Source organism: Crocodylus porosus, unplaced genomic scaffold, assembly GCF_001723895.1.
Source record: "Crocodylus porosus isolate Cpor-Errol unplaced genomic scaffold, CroPor_comp1, whole genome shotgun sequence".
Classification (NCBI taxonomy): Eukaryota; Metazoa; Chordata; order Crocodylia; family Crocodylidae; genus Crocodylus; species Crocodylus porosus.
The window spans coordinates 14,894,230-14,920,631 of NW_017728917.1; the positions used below are offsets into that span (position 1 = coordinate 14,894,230).

The following is a 26,402-nucleotide window of genomic DNA, read 5'->3' on the forward strand; positions in this document are numbered from 1 at the left end:
CCACACTGTAGGATGTCACTCTGTGTTATGCTGCATCACCCTGTGGGGCAGGGGCAGGGGCATGCAGCATTCAGCAGAAGCCAGACTACGGAGAGGGAGCCCCAAGACCCCACCTGCTGCTGCAGCAAGAGCAACAGGAGCAGCAGCCAGGGGGGAGCCCAGGGCCATCATGTTAACCTCCCACAGACCATCAGTTGGACAGCCCTGCCATTGAAAAAGAGAGCAGCCTATCTGCACAGTCTCCTCTTAAAATGTATGACTATAAGCATATATGCCTCAGGAGGAAATATGCTGGAGGAGAGATGGATGCTTGTGCTGGAGGATAGAGAAGAGACAGGATGGTTGTCCTTGCCCCTGCCAAAGGGGACCCTGTCTTAGAGCATGTACTCTGAGGTCAAAATGTTTCTTAATTCTAAAAAAGTCACACATTCTGCTATGGTGCTTAAAGGAACATCTCCCACCTGTCATTCTAGAGCATCTTGATAATTCACTTTGTTGCCCTGTGGGATCAGGCCAACTCTCAGGATCTCAATATTGCGCTGTTAGACAGGGGGGTGTGACACAATTGCACATATACAAATACACAAATCAGTTAGGTGCTTACACACACACATACTACCAGCTCAGGCACATACACATCCAAACCAGCCTAGGCACATGCATACCTATGACCAGTTCAAGCACATACACTAGACACCCCAAAAGTTAGACACAGATCACTGATTTGTATATCATGTACTCAGTGACATATATATACACACACACAGACACACACACACCAGTTCACACACATACAATCCACCTACACATACATACAGGTAAGTTCCTAACTTGGATGGTACAGTGTGTGTGTAAGTGCTTGGGGTACCTGGGATACTTGGGGGAAGGTTGAGATGAGAGAGAGAGAGTTAAAGTGTAGGCAGTGAAAGTTGCCAGAACCAGGATTAGAATCGGTGGACTAGAGAGAAGCTGGCTGAGGAACTGAGGCTTGGGTTTACTTAAGGTAGACTGGGGCTGAAAACTGAGGCAGACAGCTGAGATAGTGCAAGGGGGGGCAGATAAGTGGTGGCAAGGAGGAGACAGCCAGGAAAGAAACTGAGGCACAAACCTAGTTGCTTAGGGGAAAAGGAAAAGGCATTGGGGATAAGACAATGGCAAAGAAATGGGCGTTAGAAGCAGAGAGGAGCTCAGGACAGGTGCTGGAGGTGGCAGTGAGCCAGAAGCAGGAGAGGGAGAAATGAGACAAAAGTTAAAGGGGCGAGGAGCAGAGATTGGAGCAGGGCCAAACCATAGTAAAGCAAAACCCAACTTATGGGTCCAAATAATAGTTTTATTAAACAGACAACATGCCACACAGCCCCATGAAGTTACTGGTTCACACATACACACGCACGCGCTCACAGTGGCAGCAGAAGAAAGAGAATCAGTGGAACGGTTGGAGTCCAGGTGGGGAAGAGAAACAGAATCCAAGTCCGTGGTTGAAGAGGGAGTGGGGGATGATAGCTACCTATCCAGGCTGGAAAGGGGTCCTTGTCCAGTAGGTGTTGTCCAGAGGGGGAGCGCCGGCAGGGCCTCTGGGTAGATAAATGGTGTGGCATGGCGCTGGTCTAGATGGAGAGAGCATCCCAAGGATGCTCCTTTTATGGGGCAGATGACCTCTGATCTCCTATGGGGAGGGCCTGTCCAGGCAAGGTCAGTCCTGTCCTAGGGGCTCCAGGTGTTCTCACTGAGCATGTGCAGCCTGGCACAATGGTGGGTTACCTCATCTTTTGTGTCTTGAATACAGAGGGTGGCTCCAAGGGCTGGGTCGTTGGTTCAGGTATTGGTGTTGATGGTTCAGTCATTCAGCGGGAGCTATTTTTAGACTTATTGCCATTGTCTTTCAAGCACCAGCATTCATCACCATTCATTCAGGAACCAAGTTACATAGGATTTCATAGATTTCATAGACATTAGGGCTGGAGGAGTAGTATGAGTCATGGGTTACACAACCAGACCTGGGGACAGGATGGAGACTTGACAAACAACATGGAAACTTGACATGACTTACGCTAACTTACACATGTAGGCCTAAATCATACAGTACCACTAAAACAGTAATATAGAACAGTAAAAATCAATATAAGCATAATAAATTATACAATATAAAAAGGAGAAAAAACAAAACAAATACAACTTGCTACTGAAATAAAATGCTGAAGCTTATCTTATGTCTTAGCTCACTTATACTTATCTATAGGGAATAGAGAGGGAAAGAAAAAGTCAGAAATAGTTGGGAAGGGGAGGGAATGCATTTTAGAAGAAAAGAAAAAGGGGGGGGGTTTGCTACAACTTGATCACTTGTGGGAAGTTCATGGGAAAATACACTTGTTTCAGTGTTCTCAGAAAGAATGGTTACTTCAAACGCTATATTTTACATATATATTAAGATAAAGTGATAATGTAGAAACTGAAAAATGATTTGTGCAGTATGATACTCTTTCTTGTGGTTTCAGTGTACAGATTTAGTAATGTATAACACATTAATTTCCCCTTCTGGCAAATGCATTATCTGATGAGTTAGAGAAAAGGTTTTCATGACATGTTCACTTGTGATTGGTTTGGACAAGGGTACCGAATAATTCTGTAGAAATTCTGATTCTTCTTTGGAACAGAAATCATTTACACAAGAGAGAATTTCCAAATTGCTGCTAAATATTCTCTGTCATTTGCCATGGCTTCTGAAAGAATACTCTACATTCTTCATCAAATAAACCAGAGCATGTGTGTGTTTGCCTTAATGCAACCATGTCATTTCTTTTTCCTTTTCTTAATGTAAAAAAGAGAGATGAGCTAGACCTATATTACTCTTAGCTGGACTTTTTTTAGAAAACATCTCATTTAGCTTACCCAAATGTCATGGGCATACCAGCTAGAGCATCTGCTCTGCACCTTCTCCAGAGAGATTACTGAAAGCTTCATAGGACAGATGAATGAGACCTCAAGACAAACTGCCTTTGAATAAAGCAAGGTTCTTTCAAGTGCCATAGGCATGAAAAGAAGTATTTGGTACCAATGTCCCTTCACCTTTCACCACATTTCTGGGAGAAGCTAGCTTCCCGAGTTGGTTTCCTAACCCAGGTCTGTTAGTCCTCTGTTGGCCAGCTCTGTGCCCACTGCAGAAGTCACAGCAGTTACAAAAAAGGCAAGTCAGATGACATCAGCTTCTCCAAAATGGCATTCTCATCTCCTCTTTTTTCAGTTGTTTTTTGCCATCTAGAAACAAAGTGCTTCCAGACCGAGGCCCTGCGTCTCCTCTGCCCCTGCCCTGCACTTGGTGAAGCCAGGTCCTTTTTTAAAATGCTGTTAAATTATGAAAAAAAATGTGTGAATCCCACATGAAACCTATTTCTTTATCAGTGACAAGGCATGTTGCTATTACAGGGCTACTTCAGTATTACCATTTTAGTACTTTATATTGAGGTTTTTTAATGTTAGTGGTGGTAACATTGGTTTATGAAGCCAGTAAGTCTCAAGCTCTAGTGAACAGTCCACACTACAGTACATTTAATGAAGATAAGGGAGTATTGCATACTTGAGCAATTCTCCTGTTCTCAGATGCTATTTGAGATATACCTTAATCAATCAAATTGACACTTTTTTTCCTCTACCATCATCCAAACAGTAAAATATAACTTAACAATGAGAGTATAAAAATGGTCTTTTCATGTTTATCTGGTGCACTCAATCTTTAAATCCATTTTGGTAGTTTATTGTTTGTTTTAAAAGTGGCAGATTAGCACTGCCTATATGCAGGAGAACTTTATAAAATAGATATCTTCATACATTTTTCATGTCACACCATGTTTCAGCAGAACTGTAGTTTTGAAATTCAAATTGAAACCAGACTTGCAGGCCTAAAACAAAGTGTAGGATTTCAGCAATGGAGAAGAAACAGGTTGTAACTTCGTGAACCTTCTGCATAGCACATCCAGCTTTTCTAGAACGTTCCAGCCAGCAAAGGGAAGTCCACGTCACAGACACAGGCCAGGGCCAACCATAATGAAACGTGTTTGACTTGAGCTGTCTGGATAAATGTTCATTTTCAGTAAGACTTGTTAGTTTGTCATGTGTTGTTACTGTGGCCTGCAAATCAGTTGCCTGGAGGGGTGGCCAGTAAAACCTTTGGCGTGATATAAGATCATTAGACTAGACAGTGTGATTTTTCCAGCTCTTCCACATGAGAGTGTCTGACAAAGTAGGTTATTGCCTACAAAAGCCCACACACCTCTTCGAGTCAGGTAGTCTGTAAGGTGCCTCCCGGTCTGAGCTAGCTAGTCTCTAAGGACAGGTAGCCATCCTGCCTTGCCACTTCCAGCATTTTAAAACTGAGAGTGAAGAACAGTTTAGCATGTCAAAATCTGTTTGCTATGTAACTTTAGTATTTTACTAATAAAGGTAGTTTACGGAGATATGCTGTGGCAAAATACTCATTTTACTGAAAGCTACAACATTTTTGTAACATTTAAGCAATTGTTCATTTTAGATGAACAGTTATGTCCTGAACATCGCAGGAAAAGCTCTCACCTGGATCCCAGTGGGCCGTTGACTGAATGTGCAACCTACAGGAACTTGGTCGTGCCACCGAACACAGATGAAGGTGAAAGCAAGCAAACAGGTGAACGGCAACTCGGCTATAAACAGATTTTCACATTTTCATCAAAGCCTCGATCAGCCCCTCGTGGGAAGTCCCCGAGTATGTCGCCAGAAAGGTGTACATTTCCCTTGGATGTAGATGAGACCTGCAATGGGCTCCGCAGAGAAGCCCAAGTGGAAGATGATTTCTATGGGACTGACAGCAATGAAGAGGTAGGCTGCTTTATTCCAGTAACTCTTAGTTAGGCACTTTTCACCCTAAAACTCTAAAGATGAGATTCTGTCTTGAGGTTACATATAGGTCTTCAGAGGAGAGACGCCAGTCCCCCCTTCTCCCTGCTGTTCAAACTCTGTAAGCAAGTTTCCCTTAGCTGCATTAGTGTCTCTGTGTTGGGGAGGCGGGGAGGAAGAAAGTGGACATGGGATGAGGAGTGAAAGGCCACCTTGCCCCGACTCTTCCCAGCTGAGTGACAAGGGTCATACGCTGAAAACGGCAAAAGAACCGTAGGAAAGCTTGCACTGTCCTGGCCTGACAGGAGTACACCTCCTATGCTGGCCTGAGCCTCACGGCTCCCCCCAGCACTGGAGAGGTTCTACAAGCCGTGTATCCCGTCACAGTACAGCCATGTGTGGAGTTGCTCAGCAGCACATTTCAGCTGTTAGGCAGCGAAGAGTATTTCACAAGCCTTACAAGGGGAATGCAGGAAGGCACATTGGGATTTTACAAGGCAGCGATTTGACCAGAAAAGCGGATCTGATACTGCAGTTTTACATCTTGTCTGATGTATGCCAGTGCCCTGCACAGTCCTGGGTTTTTATCCTTTTGCAATTTCAAAATTTCGGAGTAGTGGGATTAGTGAGAGAAAAGAAAAAACTTGCCAAAGTATCAACTGCCACTGTATTTATAATATTGCAGCAGATTGTCCTGTCAGTGAAGAGTTGTATCAGGTTGTTATGGTAACTGCTAAGCATTTCTTCCTTTATTCCCATACCAGTCTATTCCATTTTTAATTATAGAAATTGTGTCTTATCATGCTAATCTTTCTCACAGCCCAGGAATGAAGTACAACTGAGTTTTGTGATAGCAGGACAGATGAAACTTTGCAAAAACATTGTTTCATTTCTCTAGAGAAATCATATTGCAGATGCCAACTATAACCCATAGACAATCTCTTGGGGTTTTTTGTACCTCTTGTTTTCTTGTCACCTTAGACCTGTCAGGCCTCATTATTTCAAATATTGTCCCAGAAATTCAGGGTTAAACCAATTAAAGTTGAGATAATGAATCATGAACAATGCTAGGGTCTAATCTATGCCATATGGTGTCTGTTCTGGAACAGCACAAGCCAAAGATTTTCTCTGTGTCAATTGTCTCAAGAAAAGCAGGACAGGTTACTAACTGAAGCTAGGTTAAGATGGCCTGTCTAAATCATAGCATGTTGGTAAACTTTGCCCTTTCTCTAAATATTGTACGTTTGGAATTTTTTTGGTATTTGATTTTTCAAAAAAAGAAAAAGAAAAGAAAAAAGCAAGCTGCCTCTCCTCTCTTGGTGCACGCACATATTCATAGATTCCCATTCCATTTCGTATAGGTTTTGGGTGTACAGAATCAGTGTTCCTCATTTATTATATTGTACACAGCGGACACATCTACACAAGACACTTTCTGCACATTGGCTCTGTGCGCAGTAGCGTGTCATAGCAGAAACCATGCTAATAGCTCACTGCACAGTGTTATCAGGCTAATGCGCAATAAGCATCACTAAAAAACTGTGCGCTGGCACTACTGTGCAGTAACCCTAATTACTGTGCATTGGATTAGTACTTCATTAAGGCAGTACTAAACTTAATGTGCAGTATCTAAGGCGTATTAATGAATGTGTACATGTGCCTAGTCATGCCAAACTGGGTTTAAAAAACCTGTTTGCATAGGGGCTTGAATACTCTCAACTATTTGAAGTTTAATGTTAATGTAAGATTTTTAGGTACTTAGTAATATACATTGCCTTTCATCCTTGATTTTGAACTGTATGGAGTACTGTATCAGAGCAGTAAGTATAACTAGTTTGAGAATGAAAACATGTAATCTGTTGCATCTAGTAAAAGCATTTTGAAAAGGCAAAACATAATTGCATTAGATGCTCTTTCATCAAGCAGTGTAGGTTAACATACCTTTTTATGAACTGATATGAAGAGATTCTGGCTCTCTGTCTTGTTTGAACCGTACACCTTCAGCAGCGTGGTGTGACAGTGGGTAGGTCCAGATTGAGAGTGAAACTGAATCCTTGACCACCACTTCCTGCAACAGGAATCCTGAAACTGAATCCTGCAACACCGCTTCCTGCAATGTCTTTTCCACATATGTACCTAGCATCTTCATATCCTGATTAGCTAGCAAAAACTGGCAAAATAAGCGTAGTGATGTAGTCAGAAGCTTTTGAATCTGGCTACAATCTCTTCCAGAAGACTCTGCTAAACATTTGCAAGTTTAGTGATGATATATGAAGCAGGTAACATCAAATTGCTGGCACAATGATCCACTGTAGTGAGCTAATCATTTTGTTCTATATTCAGAGATAAAGCTTTTAGCTATGGTATTAAGCCCCACGCAAGTGCATAGTTACACGTTAAGTTTTATATTAAAGAATCTTAAAAATACAAAAAGGCTGGAGGAAACCCTGGATTTACAACTAGTCCAACCCCCTGTTCAGGGCAAGCTCATCCATCCTTGACACGTTTGTCTGACCTGCACTAAAATCTTCCAGGGATAGAGATCTCACTTCAGCTGGACAGTTCTGTGTTGTCATGTTGCTCATTATATCTTCGTTGCATTGTGCTTTTCCAAGTGGTTTGACAACTGATCAATTAGATGGCAAGCGTACACACCATTATTTATGATCCTTTTAGAAATAATGGATGGGAGATTATCCCTTTTGGTCAGGAATAGATTATTTTAAATATTGCGTAAACTAAAAACTCTAGAGAATGATTTTTGATTTGTGCATTATCTGTTAACATGGCCTATATGAAATCCTATCAGTATTGCAGCTAAAGGAACATTACTTGTACATAGTTAAAATGCAATTAAAATAAACAAGTGTACTGCCCAGTAACAGATTATCATAGCTTTTTTACTCAGTTTCAGAACTAAATTAGTGATTGAGAGTTAAGGCTTTTCTTCATGTGAAAAAAGTCACTGAACCAAGAAATTATTTAGCAGTTATATTTTGCTCATATTCATACCGTTTCATGTACAAATGTATTTTATGTTACTTCAAGTCATCTTTGTACTGATATTCCAGGGGCTCATTTAATTTTCAAATCATTCTATATTTGAACTGCAAAAACAAATTATAAAAGTTTTACAATAGGCTATACAGTCAGGACTACGCGCTAAGATGATCATAGAAAAGCCATGAGAACTAAGCGTAGAACTAACTTACCGTACCCATTATATCAGCACAATCTAAGACATCATTGGAAAACCATCATCAAAATTCATTGGCCCAGGCAAAATATCCATTCCGTTTTATCACCATTACAACAGAGGGGGAAAAAAGATTCTTCACTTAGTCCAGTTATTTTGCAAGCTTACTCAATATAATGTCTGGCATGCTGTTAGCTGCTACGTTCTTTCACAGATGATCCCTTTGTGTTGTGGCCATGTAGCTACATCAGCTTTGCACCCTATTTTTAATTCTCATACAGAAAATTTTTTAAAAAACAGAGTCACATATAAATATAGATGCAGATAAAAACTTTTTTTCCATATGTATGTCTGTCTCTTGTACCCTTCTCTTATTAGGTGTAGTTGTTTTCTGGATGTCTTTTAAATTAATTTGTACTATACCTAGTACCTTACTGCCAAGAAGCATACGTTTCATTGATCATTAGGGTACGTATATTGATTCAGGGGTAGCCAACCTGGGGAGCACGTGCTGCAAATGGAACGGACAGCCTGTGTGCGTGCGTGTCATGGCAAATCAGTGTGTGCGACAGCCTGTGTGCATGTGTCATGTGGCAAATCAGGGAGGTGGTAAGCAACACTGTGGTAGATAGGACACAAAGCAGAAAGTAGAGCAGCAGATAGGGAAGGAAGCAGAAAGCAGAGCAGCAGATCAGGCAGGGGAAGGGGATCAGAATGGCACTCAGGGAGGATGCACGGCTAATTTGTGGTATGCCTGCTAAAAAGGTTGGCACCCACTGCATTCCATTGTACTTATGCTGTCAGCCAGTGCCATCCTAACAGGTTACGTCCACTGTCTATGACAAAATACCATTGGAGCCTTTGTGAAGAGCTGCTTTTGCCGGCTGTGTGTATTTCACAATTGATGACTCGATAGTAAACTCGCAGATTGTGGAAGCTAACACTGGCAGCTAGCTATGTACTAGCAGACTGGAAAATAGACTCCTGCTTGACAGAGCCCACAGACTCTTGATTATGACCTCTACCTTATTTTGAGACATTTGGAATATAGTGAGCAGCAGGGAATAATTAGGTGGGAGTAAGATATAGATGGGCAGAAAAAAAGAATGTTCCACCTTTCCTGAAATTAGTGCAATTCATCTATTTTACCGTTGCTTTGAAGCATCTTTTTGGCAAAGCATACTTCAGGCTGGGCCTAGTGTTCCCCTCAGTGGCCATGTTTACATGTGCACTTAAGTGCAGAATAGACTAATTAGCTGCAAAGTAAAGCATCACCATCTACACGTGACGCAGTTAGGCTGCAGTAAAGTAACACTACTGTAAGAGAGTATTGTTGGGGACAATCCTATCTTATGGCAGGGTAATTACATGCAGTTAAATGCACACGTAGACACTGTGCCTGGGAGTAGATTACTCCAGGTCATACTGCTCCAGAGTTTATTGCTTCAATTAATTGCATGTGCAGCAGCACTTTAGAAAGAATGGAGACTGTATAGATCTGTGTGGTCTAAATGTTATGGAATGGGGGCAATGTCTGTCTCACAAAGAGCATCGTCTTCACAGATATTTAACAGGAAGTTCTAGGGGCCAGAGCCTGGTCTGACATTGGTGTGAACTAGGAATGAAAAGAGTTACTTCAGTCCTAAATGAAATCAGAATCTGGTCCTAGGACTGTAAAGTTCAGAAAGACAAGTTGTGTCCCTGGTACTAACATGTTAGGAAAGTGGGGTTACCTGAGCATAAAGAATAACTCACCTAGAGGCATGTGAGATAAGCCAAGTCATTTTGTTTTGAGAAAAGTTTCAACAAAGCAAGCTTTGAATCTCTTATGCCGTGTGCTGGAGGCCACATGATTCCCACCTACTCGTACATCATAATAGTGTAAGAGAACTCACCATGGCGGTAACTTCCCTTTTTCTGTTACATGGTGGGAAATGTTTGGCTTTGCAAATTAGTTTGCAAGTTAGAAAAGGCAGGTACTTACAAATACTTGTAGTGTCTAGCTAATTTGTTATTGAAACAGCTGAGTGTCATAATTAAACTGCTGGTCCCAAATGATCAGAAAAGACTAAGGCAGCTTCTTGTCTTGCTGTAGCTTACCTCCAGTGACTTATTCTCTATTTGTGCAAACAACTGTATTTTCAAACCAAGAGATGTACTGGCTGTACATCTCTTTTGTTATAGACTCTATCTAATTAGACTTGGCTGTCAGCGTCCACACATTCAGTCAAACCAGCAGCAAAGCAGGAATTCACGCTGGTGTGAAACACAGCGTAGAGCTTGTGCTGGTTTCAGCCCAGCATAACAACTGCAGCATTACACAGTGTTACCGAAAATGTTGTCTTGGGTATAACAGACAAGTTCATCTGAGAAGGTTTCAATTAAATCTGGAAATTTCCTGCACTTTTGTAATTAAAAGAGCAAGAGTAATACAATTAAATAAGAGTGTATGTACTCTTACAAAGCCTACAAGGCAATTTGACTTCTCAACATCAAAGCTCTGTATACAAAGGGAGCACGTCCCATCTGCTCCACGTATGTGGCCCTCACAAGTCATTAAAATGATCTTCTTAAAATTACAACCCAGCAAGAGCAATCAGTTTTATGTATCCAGAAATTATTGTCCCACTGCCCATCTGCATGTCTTTCAAGGAATGTAGTACAGAAAAGGAAGAGCTAGCCCCTCAGGGAAATCATTCTCATCTTCAATATACATATGCTGTGCTACAGTTAATCAGACAAGCTGTATTGATGTCCTTGGCACCACTGCACAATTGAATATGTAACAAACAAATAATTCTAGGACCCAAAGATATACGGTACTTCAGATCATGCATAGATGGGAGGGATTTAAATAGTAAGGTGAATCAAGGTTATCTCTTTGTCTCTTGCAGGTTAAAATAGTGTGATATTGTCCTGAATCACCTGCCAGATCACACTAATTCAGTTTAGTAATGCTGCTTTACACTAGCGGTGTTAAAATGACTTCACAACGTATGAAAAATCTTGAAAAAAAAGAGACATCTCTCTTTGTGTCTCAGTAAAATCACTAACTACAGGAGTAAAGCAGTATTTACAACTTCCCAAAATGCATGTAACTTCACTAGTAACAAAAATAAGATGAACAGAAGCAGCACATTTAAATATTTATAAATTTCAAAGGCATTTCATATACCAGTAAATGTCTTCTTCTGCCTTTAGAGCCTACCAGAAAAATAAATGTTGTAGAAAGGACTGCTTAGCAGTGCTGTTTCAGATGTGTTTTATAAAAATACTGTGTGTTTATTTCTTGTCCCTAAGCCAAGAGAGGTCAGTTATGTGAACTTTAACGATGATCATTTTATAATCACACTGCATTCTCACTTGTATATCCCTATAAATGCTGTATCATTGTATAAAGGAACACATTTTCCAGTGTATGACTAGCTTTTGCAATGGAATGTGTTCTTAAAGTATTATGAAGCATTGTGGGCACATCAATAGCTCATGTCTTTGTGCAGGCATGTCACAGATCAAACGTAGAAGGGTTAGCCCAAACAGATTCCTCTCGGGGTCCTGGAGGGTACAAGAGTGGATTTTGACCTCCTTCATCTCCTTTGCATCCGGCACACATCCCACGTAAGCCTCCATTCAAAAACATACATCATTGTGACAGGAGTATTGCTACTGGAGCCTTTCTGTTGGTGACTCGGCCCTCCTGTTACGAACCAACCACCTGCTTACTCGCCTGCCGTGCCTTGATCTTAATTGATTGATGTAATTAGTGGAAGGCTGCCCACTTTATACGCCCTGGTGCCAGGGGGCACTATCTGTGGCTCCTTTTCCTCCCCTACACCACAGCCCAAGCCTCGCAGATGGTAGTGACATGGTTTTAACCTGGGCCCTGTTGTGACTTGGGCCCCCCTTGCCCTGGGGCTCTGCACTGCCCCTCTCCCTTGCCCTGGGGCTCCTTGCGGCCCTCTCTCTGGGCTACTCACTGCCCCCCTTGCTCTGGGGTTGGGGTCAATGCACCCCAAATGCTGCGCCCTCTCTGGTGCCAGGATCCCCATGCTACCGTGGAGCCCCTATGAGGCCTCCTCCAACCCCTAATAGCCTCACCTGGTCCTCTGGTGTAACAACAAAAACAAAAACAATAACACAAGCCCCTGGGCTATAACATAAAAAGCTAGACCATCCGGCCAAACAACATTCATTCCCTACCAGGAAAACACTCCAACCCCCAGCAATGACCAGGGGCTGCTCATGCAATCAGAGTTCTCCCCTCCATCTGCACTGGCCAAGCTCCTCTTCCCTTGGCCGCCAGAGGGGAACTGCCCTCCTGGCCTCCCGCCTGGGCTTATATGGGTCAGGCCCTGCCCCTTCCTGTCAGCTGGCTCCCCAGCAGCTGTCCTGGCAACCAGCACCTGTTATTCCAGCTGCCCTGGTAACTCCCTCTTCTTGCCACTGTGGGTCTCTCCCAAGCTGTTTTCTGCTCTGCATGCCCTGCGACAGTCATGCACAAGCTTCACTTTGCATGGAACTCAAGCATGTGCTTAAGTACGGGAAAGACAAGATGAAACACTTTAATCAAATCAAGTGCACCGTAATACATTTGGCTCTATTACATCTTCCAGTGTGAGGTAGGAAGCCATGAGCTTACGGAGGCTATCTAGAACGCCTCTGCTGGTTATCGTTCTCCTCTTCCCAGATAGATTTACACTCTCGTGGCACCTAGCTCATGTAAGTCACCCTCGTGTAACCATCTCTGTTGTACGCTGCTTCCCAAAAGATGGTGGATGACAGAACAGGAAAATATCAGTCCTCCACTCCGAGAGCAGTGTTGTTTTTAAATGTCTAGGCTACAGAGATCAAAGAGAACCTTGCAGCTAAAATGTCTCCTGATTTATTTACTGTTTCTGTTGTTTACTTGACTATTTCTGTGGTCTATATTTGCAACTAACCTACTAATTCCTTTGTAAAGTGTTGTATAAATGGACAGTGCTATGCAGAGGTGTTTAATAACTAATACTCTAGCTCTGCTTGTTACCCTTAATCTTTTTTCAGAGGCAAGTGAAATCTGGTGACTTGAGTGCCCAAGATATTTTTTTCCACACACACAGCTTGGTTCTTCATAGGGAAAGCTCCGTGAATGAACTGAGACTGTCCATGTAGCATGGTTGTATTAGAATTTAGGAACAAAGTTATATGAATGATGGACTGCACGTAACCGAGAGAGTTGCATATAATCGTTACTCCCTAGACTGAAATAAAAGGTCCACTTAACTCACAGTCCATGTAAGCTATCCAAAGGAAACAAAAGAAAGCAGTAACAGAGATGTCTAGCATGTGTACAGTACTGGTATGTGGCTGTCTAATCCAGGGCTTTTTCCCTTAATTGAGCACGGCACTCTCTTAGGGCCCAGTCTTAGATCTACCGAGGTGAATAACAGAGCTCGTTTTGATTTTAGTGGCAGAGGGCTGGACCATACAAGGTGACCCTCATCTTTGTAGCCAAACTGTGTTACTTGTCAGGGATGGTGTTTCAGAGGAGTGGTGTTTCAGAGTGGAGGACTGATATTTTCCTGTTCTGTTATCCACCATCTTTTGGGAAGCAGCGTACAACAGAGACAGTTACACGAGGGTGACTTACATGAGCTAGGTGCCACGAGAGTGTAAATCTGTCTGGGAAGAGGAGAACGATAACCAGCAGAGGCGTTCTAGATAGCCTCTGTAAGCCAATTCAGAGTTTCAGTAGGATGGCTTCCTTTTATGCCTTTCCTGGTCAGCAGGGACCCTTAGATGACTATCCCTTTCTTATCCAATATCTCCATCTTCCTTGTCACTTGGTTTTCTGCTCAGTGTTTATTTTTTGAGTTTCAATATCAGGGTACTCTCAATGTGTAGTTGTTGGGTGTCTCATGTAGACCTTGTTTGGAACAGGAATAGAGAATGAGTAACATTGCACTTTTTAAAAAGTCCCCCAAATGATTTTTTTAATTAACTTTCAAAGAAAGGGAATCTCTGCAGGAAGAATTTCTTCTGTTTGTGACTTAAACTTATGGCAGGTCACATATCAGTTCAGCAACGACATGAAGAGACACGTGGTGCTTACTGGTCGGCACCCATTGTCCAAACTGTAGTAATATTGGGACCCACGGGCTTCCATCAGTCTGAGCTAGAACAGGATCTGGACCTGTTTGCAAAAGTGTCTGATGTGGGGGTTTTCACAGGAGAAGCAAAAATTTGTGTTTAAAGTCCTGAGCCCCTGTGTTCTCTTCCCACTCCATGACAGTGGGAGTTGCTTGCTCAAATATGAAAGAGTAATTTTGAAAGCCTATGTCCAGATGTTCTGAGATGCATCATAAACATCATCATGTGCTACAGGTTTCTTTCACAATCACAGTTGTTTTGTTTTCCAAATTTAGGATGACCTCAGTGAGTCCATCCAGAGCCCTCAAACCATCAAGATCAGTCATGGTACATCGTTTGATTTGCCAGTATTAAAAGTGATCCCATTAAAGATGATGTCAAGAAGTCCAGAACACTGGAAGAGTGAAGGATGGAGCAAGTGTACCCACGTGGAAACAATGTCCTCAAAAACAGGAGACTTACTTGTGAAAAAAGTAGATGCTAATAACACTCAGAGCAGCTTGATGCCCACCCCCTGTCTTTCTCCAACTGGAAATAAACCTGACTGTAAAGAAATCCCAGAGACCTCTGAACAGGTGAAGGGGAGTGCAGTTGGTCAGTTAAGAGCATCAAATAGTAAGAAGTCCCACAAAAAAATCGCAAGAGAAAATTCAAGTCCGGCAGCTGAGACATCTGTAAGTGAGTTCACTTTGGAATTAAATGATTTCCATGGTTTGAACAGCGATGCTGCAACACATTTCAGACCTATTTTATTTATTTATCATACCTACTTTGCACCAGTTGAGAAAAAGTAGAATAGTGTATTTTTTTCTCTAGTGTTTTCATGATCACCACAGTGTTTTACTGATAACCAGTAAGCAAAGCACAGTTTGGTTCCTATACTGGGTTTTCCAGTATTAGACTGACATTATCTTGCACATAAAAATATTACTGTAGTTGCAAGTAGAAATCAGTGAGTTTACAACCAAAAGGCAGTATGCTCGTACAGTCCCACAACTTGGGTTCTCAGACAGTGTGAACTGTAAATGCAGACATGCTGGTAGTTTTGGGCTGAAAGGCTAGAGAGGCAAATTGACAGTTTTTTAGTAACAATCTACAGGAGAAACTATACAAAGATCATTAGCCTGTGCACTTCAGAGTTTCTCTGCAGCAGCCCAGAAACATAATAAATGATATGATTGAAGGCTAACAGTAAGGCAGTGTCATAGACCAAATCCCCGGGCTACTCCAGAGACTGCATTCATGTCCATCAAATTGTTTTTTTTTCCCTTGTGGTTTTATTTTTTTTTCCCTTTCTGTGTTTTCCATATAAGAGGACAAATGAGCCTGTTCTAAACAAGTGACATTGCTGTGCACTCCTTAACAGTGCAGGCTCTTTCCACCAACTTTTTATGTTCAGTAAATAGCTTTGAATATGGAATTAACATTTATTATTCAAGTGTGTTCTCTATGTAGAACATCAAAGCGCATATTCTGATCATGCATTTGCTTGTCCTGTTAGGCAGGTTGCCTTTTTAACTGAGTTATCCTGCTTACGTGATTGTAGGTTTAGGAGTATCCAATACCCAATTCTCAAATATCCTCACGCATCGTCACACTTATTTCTGCCACTCAGTATTGTTCAGTTGTTTTAGCTTTGGGAAATTGTTGAATTTTTAAAGCACCAAGTATGTTAGTCCTAACCAGAACTATGTTCTCTTTGCCCAGAAGAAGTACACTTAGTTCAGGGCAGGCAGCTCAGTGATCAGTTCACTTCCACCTATCTTGGGTATTCCCAACAAGAAAACTGCTAGGTCCTGTAGATGGAGGCAACTTAGATAGAGACACTTTCCCCCCAAAAGCTGCTTTTGTTTTTATCCCTCCATATGTGGTCAATGAATTGATTTGTGCCATAATTTCTCCTGAATTTTTTGGGTGGTTTACTATATATTGTGCTTATGTTCACTTGATATAACATTTTGTTACTTCATTTTTCAGGGATTGCAGACTGTTTTCTTCCAAGATGTCTTTCTATTGCATCATTGTCATTTTTTCCTAACACCTTGCCCAGCCCATTAGGAAACATCTATTTTAGCACCTGTTATTTGAAAGTTACCTGTTCTGTTTTGGATTTGGAGTGCTCAGCTGCAAAGAAACAGAATCTCTCTTTGTGAACAGAGCTACTATATGATTATTTTTTATTTATAATTACTATCATTATTTAGATTTATGTCTCGCCTGATTCAGAAAATTGTTGGTGAAAGCCAAGCATATGAATCTCAAAAAGTAAATCGCTCTTCATTTTCTTGGCTTATAGCATACTTGTAGAGTGCTAGAGTGAAAAATAAACACACACTGTCACAGTCCTGATCCTCTTATCATACCTGGCCATTGGGGAGCTTCGTGTGCAAGGAAAGAGAATTAACAGCTGGAAAGAGACGCCTAACTAGAATACAGGATGGCTCTAGCAGGAGTGGTAGCAATGAAACAATCCTGCTAATATCTCGCCCTCCCAATCACCTTCATTGCTGCTGCAGAACATAGGAAAGAGCCAGAGGAAAATGTGGTGTAGGACCGCAGGAAACCAGGCATGGTGATTTATAGCAGCGTTTCTAAACCCGTGGGTCATGACCCAAAAGTGGGTCGTGAGCATATATGAAAGGGTCGTGAACAAACTTTAAAAATGGATCAACACACTTCAAAAATTTTTCTCCTTTGCAGGAGAAAAATGTGGGAAACAGTGGGTTTTCCCTTGCAGGCAGGCAGAGCTCCAGCCTGCTAGGGGCTGCTTGGGGGCCCCCACGTCCAAGCTGTGGAGTCAGTCTTAGCAGGGCTGCCATTGTGGGTAAAGTAGTCAGGTGTTAGCAGGACTGCGGTCTGAGATGGATTATATATACACAGTACTTGGTTAAAATTGGATATAGCGTTTTCCAAGCTGCCTTTATAGCTGGGCATTCTTTGCTCCTTTTCTTTCTTGATTTTGTGCCAGAATGGAAATACCACTCACTGCTCTGAGTATTCTGTTTTGGTATTAAAACCAGGCTTTTTTAGCACGTCAGGAATAAAATCTACTATATTTTCTGGTGTTAGAGTATTATAAAGATATGGGTCATTCCAGTTAATTTTAGAATAATTCTAACAGGCTGTTAGAAATGGACTTTTCTGTATATTATTACACAATTAGAACATGTGCAAACCTAGAATTAGGGATGTTTTACATTGTAGTGGTTTTAGGTTTCCATCATATTTCAGGAAAAATATATGGAAGTAACACATCATTAAGGATCACTAGACAACAGTATTTTAGTCTGACTAATGTAAGGAGCTCTTCTTTCACACTCCATTTTTTAAAATGTCATTGAGCTAAGAATTGAAAGGGAAGTGATGCAGCCGGGTGACAGAGGCACTTCCATGTTGGAGGGCTTGCCGTTTCCAGGGAAGGGACCTCTTCCAATCTTCTCGTACAGAGGGTTGGTGAAAATGCGTAAAAGACTCTTAATGAAATTGATTTGCTAACTGCTTAGTAAACTTTAAGGACCTGGTTGCTTGCAATGTTTTATTCATGTTTTAATAGAGTTCTCTATTATTAAGTTCAAATATTTTTAATTAAGAAAGAAGTACAGCCCTCTGGGTAATATTGCAACCATGTAGATAGCTGGTAATTAAACTTTTCCGCACGCATAACTACATTCAAACAATTCTGAATAAATCATTTGAGCCTAGTAGAATGCGAATGTCATTATGTGCATCTTTAACAGAGGACAAATGCCTTTAAATAACAGGTTTTGTCAATCCAACAAAAGTTTAAGAGCTTAAGAAAAATGTTTCTTATCATAAGGAGAGGATATACAGAAAGACAAGATAAGCATTTAATTACTAACTGAAGTATTCATTTTGAAAAAATTTAGGAGCATGGCAAAATTACTTTCTACATCAAAAATGTCCTATAAAATACAAAGTGAACTTAATCTCAAATTCAGTTTTCGAATTCTGTCTTTGAAAATTAGCTAAGACACTGAATTTTGGCAAAGGGTTTTGTAACTAGGCATCTGAAGCTGCAGAATACTTCCCCAACCTTCCCTTTTTTGTACAATGGAGTTTACTGAAGGGAAGGAGAAAGCAGAGGATTGATCAGTCTTCTCTTCTCTAAAGATGTTGCTTGCACTGAGGAGGAGGAGTTTTATGTAGAAGGGAAACAGACTGCCAAATTCTAGATATTTTTAAATAAGCATAAAAATATCTCAAAAGACCAAAAAAATGTAAATGGGGGATGAGGAGGATAATGGGTTTTCTTTTCTTTCTTGCCTGGATTTTTCTCTCTGAAACTCACTGAAGGGATTTCACAAGTTCATGCCATCTGAGTTATTCCATGCCAGCTAGTCTGAATGAGAGGGCTGCAAGAAGCTCTGATCAAAAGTAAACTATATGAAGCAGAAAGTTCATCAGCAGGAGAATTCATGAGAAAGCTTTCAACAAGTTCAGCAATAGAGAGATTATGGTAGTGAGAGCTCTTATTGAAGATTGATGCAGCAATGAAAAAGACGGGGGTTTTGCTACACAGTCTTCATGTTATGGTCACAACTGAAAGTTACTGTATGTATATTATTGTCAGTTAGAGTTGAGAGAATCTGGCACGTGGTGTAAGAGGATTCGACTGTGGTGATAGTGATCACAGGACAGATGAAGAAAGCAAGAAAGCCTGGGACTCAATACCCCCCACCAAAATGGAGTTAAAGCGTTAAAATGATGAGGCCAGTTGTCACTTAGACATCATGGAGATAGATGCCTTAACAACTGCATGTTTGCTGCAAAAATCCCTGGGTTAAAATATATCTAGATAAAAGTGATTTGTGCCAGCATAAATCATCAGTTTGCATAGCAATACTGAGAAATACCAGTGCAAATTCTTTGCACTACCATGAAACCAAGAAATGCTTCTCGATCCAGAGAGAGAGATTTTGGAGAAGTTGCTGGTGAGCCATTAAGCTTGGAGACCTGGGAACACGCCAAACCGGGGAACGCAGTTTAAATCGTTACGTTTCCAGGGTGGACTTAGCGCCATGTATCAAGAGAGACAGGTATTCGTGCATGGTCACACCTGTGGCTGCAGGACCGCACAAATTCTGCAGTCCCAGAGCCTTTTGGCCCAATAAGGCCTGACAAGAACACAGCTACCTGCATCGGAAAATCTTGTTGCAGCGTTTAAAACTATTGTGCAGGTTCTCTCTGAGTCCATAAGTCCAGAGAAGTGTTTTCTTCAGAACAGTAGGGTAAAGGGGGCTCAAGGTGTGTGCAAAAGGTTGTGAACTAGGCTTTGATCTCGATTTTACACCCACCCCAGCATCCTCTCTTTGTATACTCTGTTGTACAGGATGAACTTGGCCACATCCGATTGAGGCTGGCTGTCAGCTGGCAGGCACCTCTGCCCATTTCAAAAAGTGTGTAAATGAGTTTTGCTTTGTTACAAACCCCCCAGTGACTTGGGCCATTCCAGGGGGCTCGCAATGTAAAAGCAGTCTGAAATGCATCAGTCTGAGACGAGTTGTCAGACCACCTCAAAAAGCATTATCCTGGAAGGCATAAACAAGTGTGAAAAGGCACCGTGGAGGTGAATGACAGAATGGGGCGAAGATGGAAGACCTGAGGAAACTGGGAATGATATCGTTGCCTTTAAACTCGAGGATGGACCTGGCTTATTTTCCTGTCGTGTGTTGGAGGAAGTAGCTGCATCTGCACCCGTGGGGAAAACACTACACCTAGCAGCTGTAAAACTCAAGAGCAAGCATCCCGAACTAGGAGAGCCCTCTGGAGCAGGGGCTCTGCCTTCCTCTAGGTGGATGGCACTGAGTGTGTCAAATGTGAAATAACAACCGCAGACAGACACACACCAAAGCTTTGTTGTTGATCACTGCCTGGCTGTTAACACAGCTGAGGGGACAGCAGGTTTGAATGCTGCAGCTTAAAAAGCTAATTTCCAGAAGGAGCTGCCAGTGATTAACAACTGGCTGTCAGCTCAAACAGGTCTTGGTGTTCTGAAATACATTTGGTCTTGAATATTTCAGCACTTCAGCACAGTGGCTGGGAACATTTTATAAGGCACAGTTTGGGCACTGTGACTCCCTCAGTTGGCTGAGAACACCGCAGGCCATTCAAAATAACTCTCGTAATACAGAGGGATTGAGCTAGATGTTGATTTTTGGATACTACACGTAGGCTTCAAAATAATGAGATAAGCTTAGTCATGAGTTTTTAAAAACATGTAATAAATGGGTTCTCCTTATTTAACACTGTTTTCTACATTGGCCTTTGCAGCGATGAGAACTAAAAAGTTCTTCCTGAAAACTGAGATTATCACAGAATCTCTTGCCTCCATAACCTGGGGCTTTCAGTAAAATGCTAAATATTGCAGACCTGCAACACTGCGTATGCATGTCAGGAGTAAATAGTATGGTGGCTGCCAGTAGGTCCTGCAGAGTGGCACCAGAGATGCCGAAATTTCCTCCCCGACAATTAAAACATGATTTTGCACATCACTGGATGGGAACAGTTCCTCTGTTAATGGTGGCCACAGCCCGCAGGTAAAAATACGCTGCATGTCTAAACACAAGAAATTGAAGCACCAGAGCAGTCTAGGTGCAGAGTGAAAAGCAAGTGCCCGCCTGTTGCGTGATCTCTTGGCATTTCTGATAAATAGCAGGCTTCTCCATCTCGTGATCCCAGTCTCCCTCCCCCTGCCATTGCACAGTACACAGCATACAGTGCTTCAGTGCTGGGAATACGCACTGGGCCCCAGCCCGGCCCTTATTTCGGTGAGGAAATGAGCAGTGCTTGCTGCAATTCACCCTCAGCGGGAATCTTGATAAATCACACCCAGAAATTTGGAGGCATTTTAAAAAGCAAATGCCATGCTTAAGCAAGTCATTAGCTTGGTGGCAGTGGAAAATTCTCTCAGTAAAATAGATCCAAGCAGCAAGAGAAGCTTCCCTATGTCACCTTGCCCAAACGCTTCGAACTCCCCGGGATGGGTTTGCTTCTCTTGTGTGAAGGCTTACCTAGACAACACCAATTGTTAGTTTTGATGCTAAACTTCATTCAGTAGGAGCCGGAGTAAGAATACCAATTCATTTTTGTAGTGCTGCCGCCACAGTATTGCAGCACTCAAGCCAAACTCCACCACTTAGGATTCACAGCTCAAGTAGGAAAACTTTGCAGTCCCTATGAATGTTGCAGTGCCTCTTAACACCTCTGACTAAAAGTTTCAGAAGTCCCTCTTGTGCTGCTCGGAGAAGCAGGGATCCTGAAAGCCTCTTTTAAAAGTTGAGGTTCCGCTGAAAAAAAGAAAGCCCATTTAAGGCCCAACCTGTTGTGACATTACCTATTTTTTCTTTTATATTGTAAAGGTTTTCACATGAGCCAGACTTATTAATGGCAACGTAGGTGACAACGTAGCTCATTGTCATTGCAGCTTTTGGATTGAATATGAGGCAGTGAGAAGAATGAAACGTTCTCTGTGAATTCTGCAAACTGACCCCTCTCAAATGACTGGACGTACAAAATCCAATATACACCTTAAAGTAAATGTCGCTGGGTAGTTGCCAGAGGCCAAATCATCTTTCCAAAACCCAGATCCAGTACGTCTGTTATGGAAACACTGTATGTGATGTAGCTTGTGGCAAACACTAGACCTTCTGCTTTGTGGTCTTTGACTGCTCAGTAAATGGAGGCTTTGTCATCTTCAGCATCTTTGATTCTTGCCTTATTGGAGACCTTCTACCTGCAGAGGAACAGGGACTTCCCCGCATGCTATTGGTTCAAACTGCTGCACTGCACAGCAGGATTTTCCAGTTTAGGAACGTATTTACAGCTGGTCCTCACCACTGAAACAGAAATCTGTTCCTTATCCCCTTCTAATAAATAGTTTGCTTTTTTTCTTGCCATGTTAGCTGCTTCTAGAAAAAAATCTCTTCTGCTCACTCAGAGAATCTATTTTGCTTGTATATTCACTTCCACTGTCCTTTCTGTGCTAACTTTTGCAAGTGCAATTTGGTTTCCTTTCTTAGGAATACGACTGGAGAAAATATCAGCCAAGTGGCCTGAGCACGTCTGAACTGCAGATGTTGGCCAGCATGAAGAGGCAGCAGAGTGAAGACTCTGAGGATAACGGGGTCCCACATGGGCTGAGCGCCTCTCAGATTGACACCTGCAATGTCAGCATCAGCACGAGCAGCGACGACACGACAACCTGGAACTCTGGCCTGTCACCCGTGAGTCTGTCCCTTCACTGTACTTCCGTAAAGTTGTGTGAATGGATAACCAATGCCAGTCTCCAGCAGAGGTCCAGTGGGCTCATTTAGTAAGATTTCTGTGGACATGCCTGAAAAGGTAATTCTGATATTGTAGGAATGCACACTTTTAGTAGAATTTAGCCAAGGAAATGTGGTCACTGCACAGAGTTTAAATTCCCTGTGCAGAAAGCGCTCCTCTCGCTTCAGGCCGCAGACAAAAAGAATGCTTTGCCCTCTTCCCCTCGACGCCATTGTTCAAGAAACATAATGTTCCACCCCCACGCACCCCTCCACGGATGTGCTTTCTTTTGTAGAGCTGTAGTTTAAATGCAAGGTCAGCTGATAATTTAAAAAACAGCCCCTGCTTTGATTTAATTCAGCTCTGATCTACTTGCTTCTTCCAGTGCTGGAGAAAGAAAAACTGGTCCCCAAATGTGCGCTGCTCCAAGAAGCAGAGGAACATTTGTTATGGTTTGCTGAGAACTTGAATGCCCAAGGTCACAAAATAACATTTCAGCAGCATACAGAGGCACTTAGAGACTCTACTCCAAAGCAAGACCATCTTAGTCCATTTAACATAGTTCTTATTTCATAGTTCGTGAAACAACAGTAAATGCTGAAAGTGGCCTGTGGTTGGGGAAGACTCAGAGCACATCTAATATGGGCAGGCTCGACCCGGGATCAGCTGCACACGGGCACACTGGTTTGCGATGCGAGGGGGACTGGAACTTGACTGGCTGCCAGTGACCTCCAGGGGCTGCTTGGCACTTGGGGGTTGCTGACATGCAGATCTTTTGTAATGAACAACAGCACGTTCTGCATTGGAGTTTGGTGATAGCCCAGGAAGTCGAGGCTGTTTGATAAATGTACAATTATCCCCATAACAGCCAGATTACAAAGCAGTGTTTGGAGGAGGTCAGAAACGTGGTTTTAATTGTTTAGGACATGTTGATACTGTCATTCCTTGGTGGAGTCCAGTCCAGCTTACCCTTTTCTAGGATTCACTTGATAGACTCAAACATAAGGCGTAACTTTCTGTCCCTACTCATTGGGGTCTCAAGTAAAGGAAAAGACTAGAAGCCTCATTAATTTTTGAGTAGCTTAATTATCAAGAAATGGATAAGAATATGTAGACATGTCAAGTTTGGTTTTACAGGCATTACGTGCTTAAAACAAAAAAGAACTTTTAAAATAAAATGTCCGACTCCAATATTTAGCCAAGCATGATATGAATGCAGAGAGAGTTTGTTTGATCCTAGTGCTTTGATCAAATTCTCTATGCTTCAGACTAATGTCTTCAGTTTAAAAATGTTTAGATATAATAAATTAGTAATTTAAAAGTGTAATTAGATGTAGCTGTGGTTATTCATAAAAGTCTTTCGTGGCCATCTCTCTACATAAATCAAGCCTACAAGGAAATCTATTGGGCTTTGAGAGAGACAGGTTTTTGAAGGTTTTTTAACTTAGGAGCAAATTCAATTAAAAAAAATAATTTCCAACATCTGAAGCTTTCTAAGCCCAGGCAGTCAGTGTGGCCATCTTACCTGTGCAGCCCTGCTCAGGCTCCTGCTCTGGTCTTTGCAAGCTGGGCAGTGGGCCATTAGGATACCTAGGTGCCAAGTGTACTGCCTGTTGCATTTCCAGTTTTGGAAGTGATTTGTAACATTCCTCGGAGATGTGAGATGGAGACCACTAGGATCTGAAATCTACTGTGTATCCACAGAGCCACTGCAGCAAGGGACAGTGGCCTAGCAAGAAATACACCTCTGCCTTGACCAAGAGGAGTCTGTGGACCAGCAAGGTGACAGTTGATCAGTTGCTGTGACAACTACCAGGGTGCCTTTGGATACTAGTTTTGGGGGTGGATGGGAGTCTTCTAGACACCGTCAGCCACCCCGAGTGTTGGATTGCAGTGCTATATTTGGAAAGAAGCAGGATGATACACTCATATCTCTCTAAGTGCTTTCCAGTCCAGTAGTGTTGGATTGATGTTGTAGCCATGAAGCCATGATGAGCCAGGAATGAGATCTAACTTTATCCCAACCATGCAGTTGGTCCAGTAAAAGGTATCACCCACAAAGATCCTTGCCTCTTCCAGTGCAAAAGTATCTTAGGGGAATGTCCATCAAAACCTACTTGGGAGGAACCTTTTTAAGTCAGCCAGCCCAAATAACTGGCACCTCTAGCCTGTTGTTAATCTTTAGTACACTTGGTAACCTGGGAAGATCGCAGAAGGGTGGAGGAGCTTATGTTGTGCCGGTATTCAACAGGGGCAAAAGGGCAACACAGTAACTGCAGGACACTTGGCCTGGTAGCTGTTCCAGGCACAGCACAGGAAAAGTGTATATGGCATTCAGTTAATAAAGAATTGAAGAACAGAAATAATGATTGATGCTAGTCAACATAAGCTTATAGAAAACAGGTCTGGTCAAGCAATAGGTTTCATTTTTGGAGAAGAAGAGTTGATAAAGGGAGTTGCTTAGACAGAACCTGCTGATGTGTGTGTAACACAGGAGTGGCCAACCCCCTTGGCCCCACGGGAAGCTGGAGACCCTGGACTCGGGCAGGCAGGTTGCAGGAGGGTGATGGTGGTCTCCACTGCCTGGGTTGCAGAGCCGCAGTAACACACTGGCTTCGGCAGCTGCTGCAACTTAACCACTTGCCAGCCGCCAGTTGGACAGTCCTGGTACAGAGCATCTGACCTAGTGTCATGTAATACCCTGTTAAAAATGAACAGTGCCAGGATCAATAAAGCATATGCTGAATTGCTGAGGACCTGGAACCTGAGAGATGTTGCTGGGGATCAGCATCGAATAAAGGCATTTGCAGTGGGGCTCTGCAGGAAAGCATTCCAGACCTGATGATAGTCAACATTTTCATCAGCAATCGCTGCTGCATGGGAGGTCGGACTATGATCTGATGGCTCCTTCTGGCCTTAAACTCGATGACTCCTTGATCTAATTTCATAGAACTGCCAGGCAGAGTTTTAATTGAGCCTCAACATTAAGCACATCTCAGGTGTGCTGTGTGGGCTGCCCCGTGGGCAATCTGAGTAGCAGAGAGATTAACAGTCAGCCTATTTGGAGTCCATGTGGAGTCCCCTTCCGTGACGAGCAGATTGTGTTTGCAGGCCACTGCCCCCGAGCCCCTCCTGCCTCATCCCTGCACAGCCCAGCAGTGAAGCCAAAGGTGAATCATGCCCTGGATGCAGGAAGGCCGTCTTTGGCTAAGGCTCCATTTCATATTGAAGTTCAGAATTTACATAACTAAAAGGCCGTTTGTCTTCACTCCAGGACTGAGCGCCAGAACTGGGAATCACTCATCACTCCAGCCGGCTCTGCGGGAGCTGCAGGACTGCTGGAAATCAGCCCCTTGATAAAAGTTGTATGTAGACTGTGGAGCAGCAACAGCATATCTGCAGCCATCTTCTGTTTTTACACAGCAGCAGGGGTTGCATGATGTATAGAAAATGAATAAGAATAACCCAGCTATTCTGTTTTAAAAAATTAAGGGCAATTTGAAAAATTGTTTCTGGCTGTTATTAACCTTGAGAGATTACTTGCATTTCCAGGTGGTATCTTTCCATTAATTTAAAGCAATAACATCCTTTCCTCTCTATTAAATCCAGCTCTGACTAAAAGTTAGGGGGGGCGGGTTGTTCTAAAAACTGGTTAATTTTATATAACCTCTCTGTCCCTCTGTGTAATCTATAGCAACAGCACCACCAGAAGGCAGATCATTGTTTATCTTTTATCTCTAGAATACACTTTATTTCCTATAAAGCAATACTGTGTATAGGTAGATTGTACAGCAAGCATATGTATCAAAGAAATATTTTACATGTAACATGTTTTCTGTGACTAAATTTTCCATCATTTGCAGCTTCATTAAAATGCCCATGTATTTTTGGCTTAAATGAGGTTCAGAAATCCTTCTGAACAGCAAAG

The 26,402-nt window shown here is 42.3% G+C and overlaps 1 protein-coding gene across 10 annotated transcripts in view; it reads left to right on the plus strand.

The window, feature by feature from the left end:
- CUNH3orf67 (chromosome unknown C3orf67 homolog) overlaps nucleotides 1-26,402 on the plus strand; it is a 116,004-nt gene that overhangs the window by 62,738 nt on the left and 26,864 nt on the right. For 7 of the 10 annotated variants that reach the window (XM_019536742.1, XM_019536737.1, XM_019536740.1 and 4 more), the window contains 3 exons: nucleotides 4,526-4,848; nucleotides 14,467-14,865; nucleotides 22,231-22,434. In XM_019536742.1, coding sequence (XP_019392287.1) covers nucleotides 4,526-4,848; nucleotides 14,467-14,865; nucleotides 22,231-22,434 — 926 coding nt within the window. Of the gene's footprint in view, nucleotides 1-4,525; nucleotides 4,849-14,466; nucleotides 14,866-16,168; nucleotides 16,808-22,230; nucleotides 22,435-26,402 lie in introns of those variants that run through there. The other 3 variants (XM_019536746.1, XM_019536747.1, XM_019536744.1) reach the window with 2 other exon arrangements.